Here is a 17,935-nt window from a genome sequence, read left to right as displayed (position 1 = left end):
TACTATATTTTTTTCGGGGAGATTTGAATCTTCCTTTTAAGTAAAAAAAAAACCATACGAAACATCTACGTGACCTAGCGCCTGAAATGTCATGGTATAAAGTTCCTTTGTCCTGAACTGATAACATTTGTAATAACAAGTTCGTTCGGAATGGGCAGGAAGGAACTTGGTTGGATAACGCATTCGTGCGATCTGTGTCACGCGGCGCAAGGTACGTGGGGCGGCGTGTCACGTGGTACTAAGCCCGCCCGAAGCGCTCTATGAAATACAAATCGAGGGCGTGGCTATGCAAGACAGATCACCAATCCCTGGTGGGCAGTGTGGAATTGTTCCTACCGGTAATATTTTTATTTAAGGCTGTGGGCACTCTGGAAGCAAATGTCCACATGTAATACTCCAACCAGCTCAAGTACAGTATTAAATGCGCCTATTTTTTTGCACGGTTGTTACACATTATCCGTCTTTGTAATGTACCAACAATGCCCAATTACTGCCACGGTTAAAAACTTCTGGGGCCATTTTTATGGAAGATTAAAGTGACACATAGGAATGATTTCTTACTTGAAATTGTTCAACTGCTCCATTGTACATGGACAACAATGACTGCCAGTTTGGACAATTGGGAAGGTTAAAAAAAAACATTTGCCATTATTATTAGGTACATCCTACTAGTCCTGGCACGCATGAATTGGAGACCACAATTGTTTCCATGCTCACCCTCATGAACTGGGCTATGGTGTGGTTACACAAAGTGCTCGAAACGCCAAGCAAAGACCCCACAAGAGAAGTAATGCACCAGTTTTATTTATCACAACTTAAGCAAAGCAACTGAAGATCAGAAGCTCGTTTGCAATCCCTTTGAAGGAGTCGTGTGACGCCTCTTCGAAACAAACAAAGCCACCGTGGCGCTTGCTGCGACAGCCATCACCAGCGCAGCCACTCCCAGACCAAGGACGGGAGCAGCACCTGTAAAATAACAATTGAAAGAAAGGGCTGGTGGGTAACTGCAGAGCCGTAAAGCAAGGGTTTCCACATGCTGGAGGTTGTGGGGGCATTTGACCTATCCAAGTATTTGGTCAAGGTGTGAAAGGTGTACTGTTCAAATTTGTCACTCACCAAGGTTTGCCATTTAACACTGGTGGATGGCTTTACTTCAGCACGTCACACATCTTATGTTATTAAAAAACCCATCACAAATATCATATTAGGTATGTTAAACAAATTGAGATGTTAAACATTTACATCTGACGACCAAAGCACATTTAAGGAGGATCATGGCAATATATGTTGGTCATACCTTTTAGGGCACTGCTGTAATATCCGTGTTTTGTACCTTTTCATCTTATTGGGGAAAGGGGTTGTAGTTGGATGTCATAGGCCCTTTCAAAAGGAGTAAGAAAGCAGACTTCGAAAAACAAATTGCTTCCTCCCCAAATTGCAAAAGTTCCGTATAGAGATTAAGTATTACAGACTGCCAATCCATGAGGTCAACCTTGAAGCGTCATTGCCTCATGGGATGTCCTGGTTTTAAATTAAGTCTGCATTAACCGCACGCACTTTTGGTGAACATGCTCCTTTTGTATAGGTATCATCTTTGAAACGGATTGGTCTACACCAGAGACAACCTTCTTCATGGGCTAGTCCGAGTCAAACCAGAAAACGTCAAAAGGCAAACAGTACAACGACAATCCATGCATCAGAGCATTTATATCCCTGGGCGAGCAGATGCATCATGGGACCTTTTTGCCAGTATCAAAGTATGAGAAATAGCTTTTAAGAGACTGGAAAAAATGTGCCATGAAAGAATCTGGTAGCTTTACCTTTGGATGCAGATGTAGAAACCCGTGTCTGCTGCGGTTTTGCAGGGCTGCTTGGCTCAGCACCATCTGAGAAGGGCTTGGCAATCACGATGGGGCCCAGCATCACATCTTCCACCGCATACGACGGTCCTGAGTGAGAGGACCACATTAGTAATGTGGCGAAGGCCCAGGCTTAAGCCCATACACAACTGATGATGATTGCTTGTGTTGCAATCCAAACGTCATGAGAATTTTAGTGTTTAATTTTTTTTTATTTCCCTTCTACGTGTCTTTACCGAAAAAAAACAATAATATGGATCCCTGCAGTCACAAACGCTTTAAATCGAAATTATTTCCATTTAGTTTACTTGGCACATACCTAACACCATTATTTAGGCAAGGCTTACATAGTGAATGTCGCAGTTTGGCTTTTCTGACACTTTCCAAGAACGTAACTCCTTTCATATTCAAGGGTTTTCTGTACAAGACTAAATGGCTGAATACGACGGTTGTACTCACCAGTCACTGCTGCCACATCCCTGCGCCTTCTTCCACTGGGGCACGTGGACTCGCAGCAGCTGCACACCGAGTCCGAGCCATCAGCAGAGACCCACCTGCATTGCACACAAACGTCGTCTGTAGTTACACAGGCAATGCTCACTCGTATCCGTTCACATTTGAGAAAAGTGCCGATTGAGCACCCGTTCAGGGCAAGCAACGTACAGTGGTGTACCATTTGGCCAGCATCACGGTCGACCAGACCGATAGCGACAATACCACTCGATGGGAGCAATGGCCAGGAATACAATTCTGGGCGTAATTGTGTTGAACTGTATGACGGCACCCGACCTGTAGAGTCCGAGCCTTATAGGAAAGTACTGAAAGTATTTGTAGCATGAAGGGAAAGTCTGTGACCAGGACCACTTCCAATGTTGTTACACACCAGCCCTGGTGATCAGTTTGAGGAAAAAAAAAAATATACAAAAGGCGAGGCTCCGTTGATGCTCCCGACATTAGCCACGAGTGAGATTTGAACTCTCGCTACGAGGCTGAGATTTTTCAAAAGGAGCTCAAACGAATGACAGATGTCGATTGCAGGCTGCTACACCTGTTGCTAAACTCAAGACAAGTGCAGGCTATGACCAATAATCACCTGAATACATCTAAACAAGAGAAGACCCGTGGGACTGCACAGGAAATGTAATACCAGTTGCAGCTAGAAACCAGTCAGCTCTCAGGGATATTAGTTAAGCACACAGTAATAATAATATGTAGCCCACATGCAAGGCATGGATTGAGCTATTGGATGGAAGACACTGAAAAACAAATTGCTGGGCAATGCAAGGAAGCAGACCAACCTGTATGCAGCCGAGGGGCTGTAGGTGCAAGCTTTATTGACAGCCGTAGGAGATGTAGCAACATCTGCAACCTTCAGCTGGCAGAAGACGAAAACCTGGACCGAGAAGAGGAAGATGGTTATTACTCAACCACACTGCCTACCACGTGGCTAAAAAGGTGGTTTCTGTAGAAGCCTGCATGACAGTAGATCACCTGATCGCCATTGTTGGTCAACGTCGCAAGGAAGCGGAAGGAATCGATGAAGAAGCGAAGGACGTTGTCACTTTGCCGGAGCAGGAACCCAGACGTAAGGTGAGCATCATACGAGACTTTGCCATCCACCAGACACCTGCACAGGCACCGTAGATGTACGACACGTGACTTTACATAGGGCAGGCCAGCAGAAAGCCAGCGCTAGGAGATGTAGTACTCCTCTTCCACTGTATAATACGGCACAGAGGGTGCGCCAAGCCCACCTCTTAAGGGGCAAGGGGCTCCCCCTCACACTCGCAAACCAAATCAGTCACCGATGACGCACATTGACCACATCTCTCATCAGTAATGTACCGACAGACACATGATAACAGGTCCCTGCGGGGTGGGCTGGTAGGAACGAATAACCAAAGAATATAAACATAATGTATTATGACACTTGTTTAGCCAGGAAAGCCTCAGAGAGTGTTAAGGTTTTTGTAGGGTCCTGCCAAGTGTTTGCAGTAGGGGGCGATGTTGCTACACCTAATCGGACATCGGACGGACGGAATAATCTATTGTAGGCTGGTTCACTTCGTTCCTACCAGTAAAAATCATTAACCATACACCTGGTCAGGCTTAACCATCAGAGCAAGATTCAGCGGCATTCCAAGGTCAGGCTCTGTTATATACTCAAGCAGTGGAATGCCACCTTTAAAGACAAGGAACATAAACATTCATTAGGTGGGATTAAGAGAGAAATCTCACCCAGAGTTAGAAATTATCTGGTAGCTGAGGGGAGAGTTTCTGTCGGGAACCGGGGTTGCAAAGCAGCTGACCACGAAGATCCGGAGTGGAACGTGGTTCAGTGTCTGCACGCTCGCCTCGACATGCAGAGTCTGGCCCAGCTGGTATACGGTGGAAGGTCGCGCCACACTCCAGTCGTCTTTATAAAAGGAAACACAATTAGACAACTTCAAAAACACAATTGCCAAGGCTGAGTGCAGACTAAAAGCACAGCCAGGAAAGTGCTTGCTCACGCCACTGCTTGTGGAAGAAACCAAGATAAATCATGGGACCTCCTTTGTCAGTACCAAAATGAGAATAGGTTTCCCTTTTTTCTGGCAACAGGTGTTAAGATGCTAAAACAGCAAACTGAAACGTTTTACAAATGAATAATGTCTGCATTAACCACAAAATGTGGTCAGAATGCAAATAAAAAAGGGATAATCTATGCATCATCTTTGAAACTCATTTGGTGGAAACCAGAGACAGCTTTCTTTCTGGCAGAGTATTTCGTCTCGACAGAAAGCCGTCTGGTGTGGACCAATCAGTTTCAAAGACAATGCATATATTATCAGTTGTTTTGTTTGCATTCTAACCACAATTAGTGGTTAATGCAGACACGATTCCTTGTAAAAAAAAGTTCAGTTTGGCGTTTTAACATCTTAACACCACAGTTTTGGTGCCAGAAAAAAAGGGGTAAACCTATTCTTTAACCTAAAATAAAGTTTAGGGACCTCGGGCATATATCTGGTCTATTCTTCAATACCAAGCACACATCTTGAAGGGGTTATAGTCTAAATTGCCATCCTGGTAGTAGCCATGTGCATAATAGGCAATCAACGTCCTCACATCACCACTGACCGGTCATGAGCCTCAGCGTGAAGCTCAGCTGCTGTTGCATAACCTTGGCGCTGCTGAAGGGGATCCATGTGGGTTTGATGGCATTGCTGGACACGTTCCCCTTCCTGCAGTCAGGAAGAGATCAGGCACACATTCTCTACAAAGAGCAGAGGTGGGTGATGCTCAAGTGCACCAATTTTTGACCAGATTATTATTGCAATGTCGTTAACAGCTTACAACGAATAGACAAGCGAAGAGATACAGAACGATATTTTTAGAGTATATTTAACATCGCAACTTGCAAGACTTTTATCCGACGAGGACCAAATAAGAGTAAAGTAGACGACTTGGGGGAATGGAGTATAATTAAGGGAACCGTGGTTCACACAGTATGCAATGCATGCACGACTTCAGGCGTGGACACTGCAAGGCTGGATGTTTGAGACAGGCCATGACAGGCGTTTGATGTGAACCCATCAGTAAAGTTGCCACTAAAAACCCCCACGACAGACAGCACAGGGAGACTTTCCATCGGTGGATTAACTCACCGACATTGGCTTTATTGCAATTCAGGCCTCGCAAAGCTAAAGCACACGCAACGGCACATAATTTTTAAAGACAGTGGTAGAATTGTAAACAGTTTAGCTGGACTTCAAAATTAAGAAAATGTCAACAAGAGACTGCTGGTGAACTCGCCTGGGATAGCGGCAAACGACCGGCACGGCGACGTAGTTTGTGCGGATAATGCCCGTGTTGGACGTGGGGCGGTAGTAGAGGTAGTTCTCGTAAGACAGCAGCTCTGCACTCGTCTAAGAAGGGAGGAAGACGTGGGGTTTATTACCCATTGCAATACTAGCAGAATAATAATTTTAAAAAAAAGCTCAAACACCTTGGTGAAAGACCCAATGCAGCTGTTCCTTGGTTTAAATAATTCACCTCGCTCATGTCACCCATAAAAAAACACCCACACAAACCATGGCAAACGCAGATTCCCAATGTATTATGGAAGAATAAAAACGCTCTAATGTACGACTGGTCAACCAGAACGGACTTTAACATAATAATGCAATGACCGATCTACAAATACCAAGGGGATTTCAAAGCGATACTCCCCGCTGTTATTGAAGAAGTCTGGCTTGACTCGAATGCGGAATCGTAATACTTCTGCACCTATACTCGACAAAAACATAAAGCAGTTGGATTGCGCAGATTATGTTACAGCAGCATTAGCAGCCAGTTACCTGGAGGCTGCTGCCACAGCTTTCCAGTGCGTAGAGGAAGGTCACCGTCCCAGCAAGGGCGTCGCTCCCAGTGACGGGGCAGGCTGGTACTCCCAGGGACAGGTCACTCGCCTGGGCCAGGTGACCCGTGCCGAACAGGTCCCTGCTCACGGTCAGCGTGAGCGTCGCCTCGTCACACACCACACTCACCGTGGCGGAGGTGGCCACTGCAGCTGGAAGTGCAGCACGGGAGGAGACGCGAGAGTTACCCAAACAGTGACACAGGTGGTCAGTGAAGCCGTAGAAAGTCTCAGAGCCTCGAGTCAATCATCCACACGGAGCTGCTAATACAAGAGAGTTCGAATTCCCCAGTAGCACCTCAATGAATGTATATACGCGTCACGACAGGTTAAGAATACGTTTTGGCAATCTGCTACTGGATCAAGTCTCGCACATTGCGGTCGTCAGTTTGACCATACAGATCAGTACGGGCTGAATTAGGGCAAAGCCCCAGGTCTAGACACATCTCGCCAATGTTAACATTACAGGACGCAAATTCGTGTTCAGGTATATAGAACAGTGAATTAACCACCACGCCACACTACCAAACCCATCGTTAGTACGTGTATATTATGGTGTTCGCATTAGTAAACACGGCAGTTACATTACACGACGAATAAACACGTTTGTAAAATAATCTTTCGACCAAACTCCACTCACCAGAGACAAGACATAACAACCCCAGGACCGAAAACAAAGCCCTCGTGATCTCCATCGCAAGGACAACAAAAAACGGAGACTTAGCACGGCACCAGCAGAGCCAACGCAGCTACTGTCCCGACTCGGGGCTTTTATCTGCGCGCGGCCTCATTCAGTTTCAGTAATGAGCCAATGAACTCCTCCTGCGTACGTGCCGCGTGATTTGCGGTGCAGCTCCTATCCATGCACGTGCGCCGAGATCGAGCAAACCTCTACTGATGAGACAATGAGTGACTCGATCTGCTCTCATAAAATCTCGCTGATTAGACAATGCGTGGGTGGATCTGATCCAATCTGGATCGGGATCGCTGAGGGCTCTCCATATAAAAGGGGTCCATGGCCTAAGGGAAGCGACGCAGCTGATGATTTGTTTTACGATGGCGGCTCTGCGAGTTCTTCTCCTGCTCCTGACCAGGTGAGGAGGCGGAGGGGCGTGCTGAGTGGTGTTCAGGGATGTTCCTCAACAGCACTGGTTAATGAAGTCTTGTGTACGTTTGTAAGAGAGGGCGTTTCCATATCGCTTTGGGTAACTGGCCTGCATGGAGAAATGCATTGAGATAAAAATGTGGAAATGCGGTCCTGAAATGTCTCGCTTGCCCAATTGTGGGTGGTAGGGGTTCCAAAGGTGGCTTTGCGTGGCGCTGTTTACACCAACTCCTTCGTGCACCGTGCTGGCCTTGAATAGGCCCTTCCTAAAATCGCTACAGGGCCACTTCTTTTTTTGTTGAGGGGTTGCGGTGTTTGCCTCTCTCTCTCTCCTCCCCCTGCGTTCTCTCGTCTTGGCGGTCACGTGTCTCGTACTTCCCGCAGCTTCCTCTGCCTGGGCTCCGTCCACGCGAGGCTTCGACAGTCGCTGGGACCGCGGACGCTGGGGGAGCCGAGTGGTAGGGGGCGCTGCTGCTGCTGCTGTCGCCACATGACAACCACATCGCGCATTCTCTCAATACCGCTATCGTGTGTCTGGACACCGCCATGCACAAGACTATAATGGCGGCGTCTCTCGGTGAACTGGTAAAGCGTTACCGGCGACACGAGTTGCCAACAAGAGCGCTGCCTGGACGAGGTGGAGGGGGGTGAATTTGTTGTGCGCTTGCCGTTGCAGCGGTCACGTGACGCGACGTGATGGCTGCCGTTGGGCATAGGCCGGCACGTGGATAATTAATAATCCTCCAGCGCATGGAAAAGGGGGCGTTCGGGGACATTAACTCTCCCTTGCACGTTCCTTTTTACGATAATAACGCTTTCGAAAAATATGGCTGGTGACTGATTGGCACGGCCCTTGCAACTTTACTTAAAATAGTGAATTGTACAACATTTGACTGCACGACTATACGTAAAACACGCGTGCAAAATCATCATGACCTTGTTCCTTTCCATTATAGTAACAACGAACTGTGCACTCGCGTTGATAATTTGCATATCAGGCTCTACCTTGGCAACTTTCTACTACAATTTCAAGAGTCTAATGCAGGGGTCTACTACCAAAATATCATGTTGCAACCAGCTGCGTCGAAACTGCAGGCTGACGATCCCTGGTGTGAGGTTCATACTGTCCAGTTGTGCACGTGCCTTTTGAATTTGCGCCAAATAAGAACAACACACAACGCCTTACATGTGTGCACAGAAAAGTGAAGGTACTGATGTGCGCCCTCCAAGCAACCGTCGCGGGCTGTTTTTTTAATTGCTCCATAAGGTGTAGTTGATGTTGACGTCTCAACTTCTGAACTGCCTCCCCCAGGTCTGCTGAAGCAATGCATCTCCTCCACCCTTGGTTTTTCTGTGGGATGGAGCAGCCCCTCCCACAGTGACTACCGTGTCTTTGTACGGAGTGAGTCCTCGAGCTTTCACTTAAATCGTGATGACATAATTGACATCTTGATCCATTGTATGATTGAATATATGACGCTTCTCATAGATGCTATCAAATTGATTCGAGGATGAAATTCTCTGGCCAGTTTGGTCCCAACTGCTTAGCTTTCGATGTGCTCTAACCTCTCAATTTCTCTTATTCGGTGTCGATTTTAGGTTTTTTTGGTTAACGCTGTGTGGCATGTAATTCGCATGAACGATGGAAACTTTTATCTGGGATTCAAAGCATGATACTGTATTGGCGTCAGGGTTCATTTCCACTAGTCTAATACAGCAGACGACGATAATCAAATCTTATTCTTCCATAGGATAGCTGCGTGTGTTTACTAGACGGTGGAATCTCTTATTAATCAATACCACTTCTTGATTGCCTGCACAATGGGCTCTCCCATTCGTTGGAACATTTCATGCAAGGTCGTGACTTCCGTTGTAAACTGAACCTGGTGACTCCTGTCCTACTTTGGTTCTCTCGTCGCATTGTCTGCATTTCCCACGAGTCCTCCGTTGACGACTTGGGAGCTCTTGTCGCTAAATCCGACACGCAGCCATATTTACTAGCAACTATTAGAAGAGGTCGTTGTGCAGGTTTGGGAGTACCATAATTCCAACAGTGTATTGAGGATCCGGTGTCTTAGAGACGTTCCTGGTGCTGTGGAGATTTCCTATTCGCGTTCACACTGACACCATACTTTGTTGTTCTCCTTGCAGTCGCGCTGCCCACATGAACTTGTGGTGCGTAATCCATCCAAATGCAGGTTTTTTTACTTTGTTTTCGATGTCTCCAGCGGTGCGGAATGAGGCCGTGGATGTGGAGTCTGCGCAGGGGGACTGCGGCTTCTCCATCGCGAGGGACGGTGCTGCGCTCCACTTCACCGCTGCTGGTGATGCCTGCCACGTGCGCTTGGAGGTGAACACGAGGAGACCGTTGTGACTTGCGTCGATGCTAGTACCCGCTGGGACTGCTGTGGTAGTAGCGAAATTGATGTTTCGCAATCCATAACCGATCGGCCATCACGTGCCCACAGATGTTGTCTGGCCAGAATCTAATTTGATTTTGTCTACTCTGGCATTTTCCCCTCCACGTTTGCTTAGCTCGTGCATTTATTTTTAAGTTCCTTCCAAGATTTTTTTTTTATTTTAGCTCATGCCGTCCACTCTGGAATTTGTTTTCAGATTGTTTGCATTCCTTTTTCAATTTATTCCTACAATGATATTTCGATCATCTCTTGGTGGTAGCGTCTTTAATTCTAGTTTATACAGCAGCTCCTTCTCTTGACTGGTATCCCTGGACAATCGATGCAATGCTCATTCCATATGTCTTATCAAGATCTTGCCATCTTTGTCTTATCAGATTTACCTTGGTTTGCACTTGCCATTTGTGCTCTTGTTCATTGTAGTATGCCATGTCGCTACATTACTCTTTAAACCAATCCTAAGTATCCTTTCTTGCCGCATTGCATTACTTTTTTGTCTTTAGTCTCCGTCTTATCTCTAGCATAAATGTTCTCTTCCGGTGCTTAACGGTAAAGGATTTGCCATCTAGACGTCCATGTCACCTTAATAGAGGCAATGTGTGAACGGTTAACTGGTGTTTACATCACACAAAATACACGGCAAAACAAGCTTTCAGTTGATGTATTTCACGCCTGCTAATGGATGCAGCATTCGCGATACTATTCAATGCAAAGAAGGGAATCGGAGCAGTTTGATGCTTGGTATAGAATTAACGGCACTATATATTGCTACAGAAGGTCACTATCCAAGCTGGCCTCTAAGAGACCAACGTAGATGTAAGAAAATATTGCACACGGGGCTTACTTGGACATGTATGATCTACAACAGCAAAATGCAAGTGGCAGACCTAACCAACATACGAGCTTTGTGCCAGAAATATGTGCACTACTTGAGGTTGCTTGCAGAAGCCATGAAAGTCTTGTGAAAGGTGGTAATTTGTGAGTGCTATGTGTGTGGGAAGAGTAATTGCGGTTTTGTAGCAAGCTGAATATGGAAACGGTATTACACACGGAGCAGCGCAGCATCCGTTTGTACAATAACAAGGGTTAACCTGGGAAAGTGGTTTCGGACCCAGGAATGCAACCCCCCCGACATGCAGTCTACCTGCCATAATTTGGGTGGTAGGTGGTGGCGGGTTTCCCATTTGACAGTTTTACTTGTCATTAACCTGGCCTCACCCAACAATGTCGAATGCACTAAATCTACTGATTTGTTTAAGCCTTCCTGGAGCACTGGCCCCGAGTCCGATGTTGAGGGCTGCTGATTTCACCAGGACGGCAGGAGGAAGATCCAGGTGGAGCTGCAGGAGATGCGGCAGGGGCTGAATGGACTCGTCTGGGCTTTCACCATCGACTGCCCTGAGAACCTAAGATCGGCGAGGGCTGGAGGTGAGTACCATTGATTTGACTCTGCTAATCTGACCCACAGACTGCACTACCTGTGACTTGGTGCTCTAGAATGGGTCTGCTGGGTCAACAGCTGCCTTTCTGTTTCGACCTAGATCATCTCTCCTGGTGCTTTTGCAATAATGCGCTTGCATTTCCTGCAGATGCGTTTCATGCCCTTGGCTTTTACTGGACAAACTTGCAGCTTGAATCCTTTTCCGATGCACTTTCCCCCAATGGCTGATTGCAATAGTTGCACCATATAAACGCGTTTTTCCTAATGCACTGCTGGTTGGTGCTGCCTTGGGTCGTGAGGGTTAATTTGACCATGCTTCACCACGCTGCTCCTTGTTGGCTGTGGTTGAGTGGCACTAACCTTCAATGCAACAAATTGTGCTGCACTGCCAGAGCCTTTTGCAGCCAGTGAGCAACGTGTTTGCCCATCTTTGCAGTACACTCAACCCTGCTCCGCTTCTGAGATTGCGTGCATTGCCCGGGTGATTTGGTCATGTGCCAAGTAACACTCCTTAACATACGTGGCTCAAACGATGCCGTTTTATTTTAAGTACGTGTGGGGTTTTGTACGATGACCTGTTGTGCTCCTGCTGCTATTAGAGATCGCCACGTGCTCTGGTCAGAGCAGGAACTTCCCATGCAACTCTGTGCAGAGTGTCCTGAGCGCGGACGTCTGTGCACAGAGTGGCTGCTGCTACGACCCCACTCTACGCCGCTGCTTCTACAGTGAAGCTGGTACGTAGCTGACTCAAAACAGAGGTTCCATCATTCACTACCTAAACTAGGCTCCTGCTTTGAGGTTCTATGTTGGCACAGTAGCATCCTGCTGTGCTGCTTCCCTGGATTTGTTCCATCACCACGGTCTACATGGGGCATCTTTCGTGATTCACCATACCCTCCCGCCATGCTCCACCCAGTGTGCACCACAGATGGGCGCTTTGTGGTGCCCGTGTCTCGGAACCTAACGTCTCCGCCGCTGGACCTGAGCACCGTGCACCTGACTGGCGGTAGCAGTGCGCAGTGCAGCCCCGTGCTAGTGTCTGCAGACCTTGCAGTCTTTGACGTACCCATGGCAGCGTGTGGTGCCACTGTGCAGGTAATGGGCTCCTGGACTCTGCTTTGCCCTGCCCCCATCCTGATGGTTGTTGTTTGACCTTGTTGAAGTGCTGCATCGGGACCCTTGACTATGCACAACTCCTTGATGTGCAGAGCACAATCATGCACGAGTTGATGAAGAACAACAGGGTCACTTTATGATTGAGTTTCAAATGAATCGAGTGCCAAAGCAGAATTTAGGGGGATTCTAATATAATTTGTAGCTAATTGTGAACAATTTGGACTCTTGGCCAGTACCACTTATCATTCTTCTACTTGATCACTCGATGGCATTATCGTTTTGTGTCGACTACTTTGTGGTGTGTCCAGTGGAGTGGGCAGGAGCTCGTGTACGAGTTGCTGTTGGTCTCCGAGCGGGAGCTCTGCGTTGATGGAAGCGTCGCCATCACCAAGTCATCCACATACAAGTAAGCACTGCCACCACCCCTCTGCAAGTGCTGTGCTCATGAGGGTCAAGCATGAGTCTTGCAGAGGAGACCCACCCCCATCAATGGCCACTGTCCCTGCGACATTAAATATTTGCAGCATATGCCAGCAGAACCGTGACCAAGCTGTGCTTCCATATTCAACGATTTAATTATTAAATTGGGACATTCGACGCACAAGGGCGACTTTTCCTCGTCACAGGATCTTTAACATCTTGTAGTAGGAATATGGTTAATGGCTAATGTAAACGCGGTATTAACCAAGGTGGGGGTCCCTTCACTGGTACATCTGCAAAGCACCCTATCGGTCTGCTGTGTCGCTCCTGCAATCTATTGCTGCCGTGAGGGCATTGTGCATGCCTTTTGGCTGGTGGTGTGTGTTTTTACCAGGATGGTTCTTCAATGCCGCTTCCTTGGAAGTGGAGACCTGCAGCTTCGAGTGCAGGTGAGCACTCTGCCACCGCCACCTCCAGCCACGGCCACTGGGCCCCTCTCCCTGCTGCTCCAGGTCTTCACTGGTGAGTACTGCTCTCTCCCACACCCTGTGCAGCTCTGAATGGACAAATGCCACCTTGAACACGGGTTGTGATGTCGCTCTACCCAGGGAAGACTTGGGTCTGTATTAGCTCTGACTCGAAGCCAGCTGAAAGTCATGATTATTTTAGCCATTGCTCGGCTAGGAGCTCAACCCTGGTTTAATTTCCACTGATTGCAGGCTGCATGCGATTTTTGAATGCATTCATCGGCATGGCTGCTGGACTTGAACTGCAAACGGATGACGTGCTAGGCTGTGCTGCCAGTGTTGTGAACCTGGCAACAGAGTTCATAATTAGCCATAAGGGAACTAGAACGACTTGCACATTATCCATGGTACGACATGTAACTTCAAATGCTAATTTCTGCTGAGGTTTTGAATCTAGCAGCTATTGGCTTGAAACCATGTTGGTGTGGGGCCGACATTGAACGGGATGACAATGCCCCTATCAATCAAAACGGTCTCTGAGGGCATTGTTTACAGGAAAATTGGACTGGCTTTCTTAGCCTCATTCGTCAGATCACAATTGCTTGAACGAATTGCTATCAATAGCTTCATTGGTTACCAATTGGCTAAAAATGGGACTAGAACTTTGCCAACTGTTAGCACCCGATTCCCGTCCCTCCGTGTGAAATGGTGGCCCCTTACAGCATCTACAGACATTTAGATGCCGTTGTATGTAGGTGAGGCTCACAGAATGTTATTCTAAAAATACAAATAAAATATAAACCACGATTTTTATGCCAGGAACATGTTGAGATGTGCACTAGTTCAATTCAAAAGTGATGCGCACGTTTTAGGGGTTTTGTGCTTTACCTTGTCCAATGTGCTCTAAACAGGTCCTTTACACCACTAATCCACATACATTGTGAACCATGTCTGAACGGTGCCAGACAACTCCTACACCACGCCGTACCAGCCCTGGCAGTACCCACTGGTAACGCTTCTGGGAACGCCGCTCTACGTGCAGGCGTCACTGCTGCACCGCTCTGACCCCACGCTGGTGCTCTTCCTGAAGGACTGCTGGGCCACGCCCACGACAGATGCCACCGATCCCACGCAGTGGAAGCTTGTGGTGGATGGGTGAGGCTGGGCGGGGTAGTGCTCTCTCTGCCACAGCAGAGCCTGCAGAGGCAACCTGGTTTTTGAGGCATTGGTTGTCTCTCTTTTTCTTCCCCCACGTAAGCAGAGTTGTGCTAATTACGTCCCCTTGTTAATGACAACGGTTCGTGTAATGGTGACTATCAAGTACTGTCGTCTAAGCAAGATTGCAGTGCCATCCCCAAATGTCGATGGCCACTGCTCCTTTGGTTCTGGATGTTAACACAGCCACCCTCTGCCTCCCAGAGCTGGTGGTTTGTACAATGCCCGACTACATGCAGTGATGGTTGCATTGCACCGATGCACTGAATATTGGCATTTGGGCTGCCTTGCTAGTCGTGAGCATGTCTTGACTAAAGCTGCCCTTCATCCTTGCGTGCAGATTTAAATAAAAATGCATGCATTCAATCTTCTTTGAATTGAGGGTAAACGGCACTTTTTCTTGTGCAGCTGCCCCGTGCAGTCTCCTTGTTGCAGTGTGTTCTTCCCTGGTGTTGCTGACCTGCCACTGCCTTCTCACTACAAGCGTCTGGCACTCCAGGCCTTCGCCTTCATGAACTCTGACCGCAGCACCACCCGTGACCTCGTGAGTGCCCGATTCTTTTCATCCATTGAAAACCAGGTCACATGGAAGGATGACGTGTACTGTGTACAACTGGAGGGCAAAAGGACTACCTAAAAACATGGAAACATTTACTTACCGGAGCGATGCATTCTGTCTGCCACAGGTTTACCTGCACTGCTCTCTTGTGGTGTGCGACAGCTCCAGCCCCAACTTCCTCACCGAGTGCAATCGGCAGTGTGGACAGACCAGGCGCTACAGTGAGCAGCACCACCGCGACCTATTGAATATTTTGTGCTTGTTTACCCAGAAAAGCCTCGCAGAGTAACGATTTTTCAAGAGGACGAAGGGGTTTTAATGTTGCTATGTTATCGTTTATATTTAAAGTGCATTTGCTGTGACCTTTGCAGACTGGTTTCACAACCCGTGGCATGCCACAATTACCTTCTCGTTTGATTTTTTTTTTCTGGGGAACTTGACCTGCGCATATGATGTCCTTTCGTATGGGCCAGTTGTCATCAACCGATTTCTGTTGTTCCAGAGCGCAACGCCATCTCTGACGCTTCCAGCGTGGTAGGAAAGCACGTGGTGTCACTGCAGGGCCCCGTGCTCTTTGAAGAAGCTTCTGTTAACGACGCTGCTCTGCTGTTGCTGGAGGCTCCCTCCTCATCGTGGGCCTCTGCTGGGACTCTGTCCTTTCTCCTCGTCATTGCCACAGCCGTCATTGCTCTCCTGTCTGCTGCCATTGCCGTGAGGAGGCACAGGAGCCGGGCTGTGGCGCTCGATGGGAGTGGCTATTGATGACTACTTGTGATTGCTGGCACTTGCGTGTCTTGCTGACCATTGTCAAATAAAATTCTTAAATTCGCTACTGTTCTGACCTTTCACGAGGATTGTATGTGTGCAATATGTAGGCAGTGTTAGTGCTGCATTTGGCCACGTTTCTTCCCCAAGGCAAGTCCCTCGATAGCAGCAACGTGTACCAAGGTTTAGGCCTTTGGCTTCAAACAAGATCACCTTGCCATGCTTAAAGAATCTGAATCCAGGTTTCTTTAATTTATGACCTAATGAATCCTTTTTCCCCAAACACGCAAATGTGGACATTATGTTCAAGAGACACTTTTTTCTGTCACACTAACAAACTATTTCAAAGGAACATCAAGAATGTGGGGCAAGGGGGGAGAAACGGAATACTGCCAACTTTAACTAGCTTTAAGTAAAGGTTGGGTTGACCTTGGTTGTAGCAATACAAAGCATCTGTCTACATTGCCAAAAGTGCTCTGCCCCTGGAAAAGACATCCAACGCTGATAGACATTGTTTGTGGCCTTGTGCACAAGTGGCGTGTTGCTTCAGATCCCTGGGTTCTGAAGCAGTGACGCATCCGTCTATCTGCATTGGGGTGAATGCTGGATAAACTCTGCCTCCTCGATTCGTCAACGTTTAACTCCTTGGGCATGACCACCAGAGGCGTAGCTAGGATATTTTGCGCCCGGGGACGAACTATAAAATTGGCGCCCCCCCCCCCCCCCCCCGTTTAATCACATTTTCCTATTACATCGAATAAGGAATAACAATTTAAATTTTAATGAAACATTGTATTTAAAGAGGCAAATTTATAGAAATTATATCACATGGCTCACTCTGTCACTGTCGTAGACTGGTTGACATAGTCTACAAAAGATAAATTTTTCTTGATTTCACTGTCGCAAACTGGTCAATCACGTAATCAAAATCTGTTTTTTTTCCAATGTTTCGCTTTCACCGCTAAGAAGAGGAAGATCGCTGAGACAATCTTGTCCCATTGAAGCACGCAAATACGACAATTTTCAATTTGCTGAACGACTGCTCACAGCTTGCAATTGAAACTGCTATTGTTAATACAATTTGCAGTGAAATTCGCAAATTCGGAAATATGTCTCCATAAAACTAAGAAGCTCCAAAGGATTGTCTGGTAGAACTTCTTACTGAGCAGCATTTTGCAATCTCCAATTTCTGTGAAAAGTTCGTGGCCATTGATGTCGGTGTCATAGAAATTTCCAAAATCTGCAATTTCGACGAATTGCATTGACATCTGTGTCGGATAGAAGAGTTTTGACGTCCAGCAGAAATCCATATTTTGTGTTCAGGTCTTTTAGTCGTAAAAGCCGTGTTGACATCTCCTGTTGAAGTCGATAAAGTACGCTCTTCATAACGCGCACAATTTCTTCTTCTGCTGAAAGTCCTGCATCTCTTGCCAATTCTCCTGGCATCTTCTTCTGTCCACATCTATCCCCCAGGCTGTGCATCTTGTTTTGGCGTTTTCTACAGCAACTTGGCTCAAATCATCACGAACGTGACAAATTCATGCTCCAAAGATTCAAGATCAGTTGCTGCTTCCTTGAAGTTCATAGTAGGATCCTGTTGTATCTATGCCCCGTTTTCCAAAAATTCCTGTAAGAGCTTCTGAACACGATACATTTTTCCAAGAATGACATTCTAGAAATTTAATAAAACTATGAAGTTAAAATTTAATACGCATGCCTGTGTAGTACCGTTGAGGACGCGTGGACACCCGAGTAGAGGCACACGTATTTATTTCACAACAGTCACTGGGGACATACAGTACTGGAGGGGGTATCGGCCCCCTCACCCGGATAGCTGGGAACACACGGCTAGCTACCCCTAGCCTGCCTCCTAATCCTCCAATTACTGGGCTAGGGGAGGCTGTCTGGCCCGACACTGGTCAGTCGGGCTACGGTACCCGGAGTCCCAGAGTCCTGGCTCTGGTTCACGGGACCACGCCGCTGGCTCGGTCCTGCGCGGCCCTGACAAGGGCGCGTCCCAGGGGAGTCCAGGGCTCTAGCTAGGCAGTCTTCGGTCTTCAAGAGTTTACTTAAACATTCTGCCCCGAGCCCTCTGACACATCCCCCTTTATACTCCACCCCCGCTGAGGGGTGGGGCCCCGGGCTGCCTGGTGCGGACGTCGTTGAGAGCACCCC

General features: G+C 47.5%; 2 protein-coding genes across 2 annotated transcripts; one reads left to right on the top strand and one right to left on the bottom strand.

The window, feature by feature from the left end:
• Positions 1-788: 788 nt before the first annotated feature.
• LOC144736607 (zona pellucida sperm-binding protein 3-like) lies at positions 789-7,054 on the bottom strand. Its single transcript, XM_078619173.1, has 10 exons — positions 6,896-7,054; positions 6,197-6,408; positions 5,648-5,764; positions 4,977-5,076; positions 4,098-4,275; positions 3,351-3,486; positions 3,158-3,252; positions 2,319-2,413; positions 1,821-1,949; positions 789-966 (listed from the first exon to the last, which is right to left on the bottom strand). The coding sequence occupies exons 1-10, from the start codon at positions 6,948-6,950 to the stop codon at positions 836-838; spliced, it is 1,248 nt and encodes a 415-aa protein (XP_078475299.1). The 5' UTR covers positions 6,951-7,054; the 3' UTR covers positions 789-835.
• Positions 7,055-7,208: 154 nt separating this feature from the next.
• LOC144736603 (zona pellucida sperm-binding protein 4-like) lies at positions 7,209-15,824 on the top strand. Its single transcript, XM_078619168.1, has 13 exons — positions 7,209-7,349; positions 7,745-7,818; positions 8,673-8,762; positions 9,589-9,710; positions 11,091-11,205; positions 11,818-11,952; positions 12,135-12,313; positions 12,643-12,740; positions 13,149-13,276; positions 14,187-14,376; positions 14,845-14,980; positions 15,123-15,216; positions 15,498-15,824. The coding sequence occupies exons 1-13, from the start codon at positions 7,297-7,299 to the stop codon at positions 15,755-15,757; spliced, it is 1,674 nt and encodes a 557-aa protein (XP_078475294.1). The 5' UTR covers positions 7,209-7,296; the 3' UTR covers positions 15,758-15,824.
• The last annotated feature ends 2,111 nt before the right edge of the window (positions 15,825-17,935 follow it).

The sequence above is a fragment of the Lampetra planeri genome, chromosome 61 (assembly GCF_965212315.1).
Source record: "Lampetra planeri chromosome 61, kcLamPlan1.2.h2, whole genome shotgun sequence".
In the NCBI taxonomy this organism is placed as follows: domain Eukaryota; kingdom Metazoa; phylum Chordata; class Hyperoartia; order Petromyzontiformes; family Petromyzontidae; genus Lampetra; species Lampetra planeri.
The sequence above is the reverse complement of the archived record's forward strand: the minus strand, read 5'-3'. Positions and strand labels throughout refer to the sequence as shown.

What these genes read in the sequence shown, in the direction of transcription:
- LOC144736603 (XM_078619168.1), top strand. Translation starts at nt 7,297, where the DNA reads ATGATTTGTTTTACGATGGCGGCTCTGCGAGTTCTTCTCCTGCTCCTG. An exon ending in CTTCTCCTGCTCCTGACCAG is followed by an intron (nt 7,350 to 7,744) that starts GTGAGGAGGCGG and finishes TACTTCCCGCAG; the next exon opens with CTTCCTCTGCCTGGGCTCCG. An exon ending in TGGAAGCTTGTGGTGGATGG is followed by an intron (nt 14,377 to 14,844) that starts GTGAGGCTGGGC and finishes TTTCTTGTGCAG; the next exon opens with CTGCCCCGTGCAGTCTCCTT.
- LOC144736607 (XM_078619173.1), bottom strand. Translation starts at nt 6,950, where the DNA reads ATGGAGATCACGAGGGCTTTGTTTTCGGTCCTGGGGTTGTTATGTCTT. An exon ending in GTTGTTATGTCTTGTCTCTG is followed by an intron (nt 6,409 to 6,895) that starts GTGAGTGGAGTT and finishes CTGCACTTCCAG; the next exon opens with CTGCAGTGGCCACCTCCGCC. An exon ending in TTTGCCGCTATCCCAGGCGA is followed by an intron (nt 5,077 to 5,647) that starts GTTCACCAGCAG and finishes GACTGCAGGAAG; the next exon opens with GGGAACGTGTCCAGCAATGC.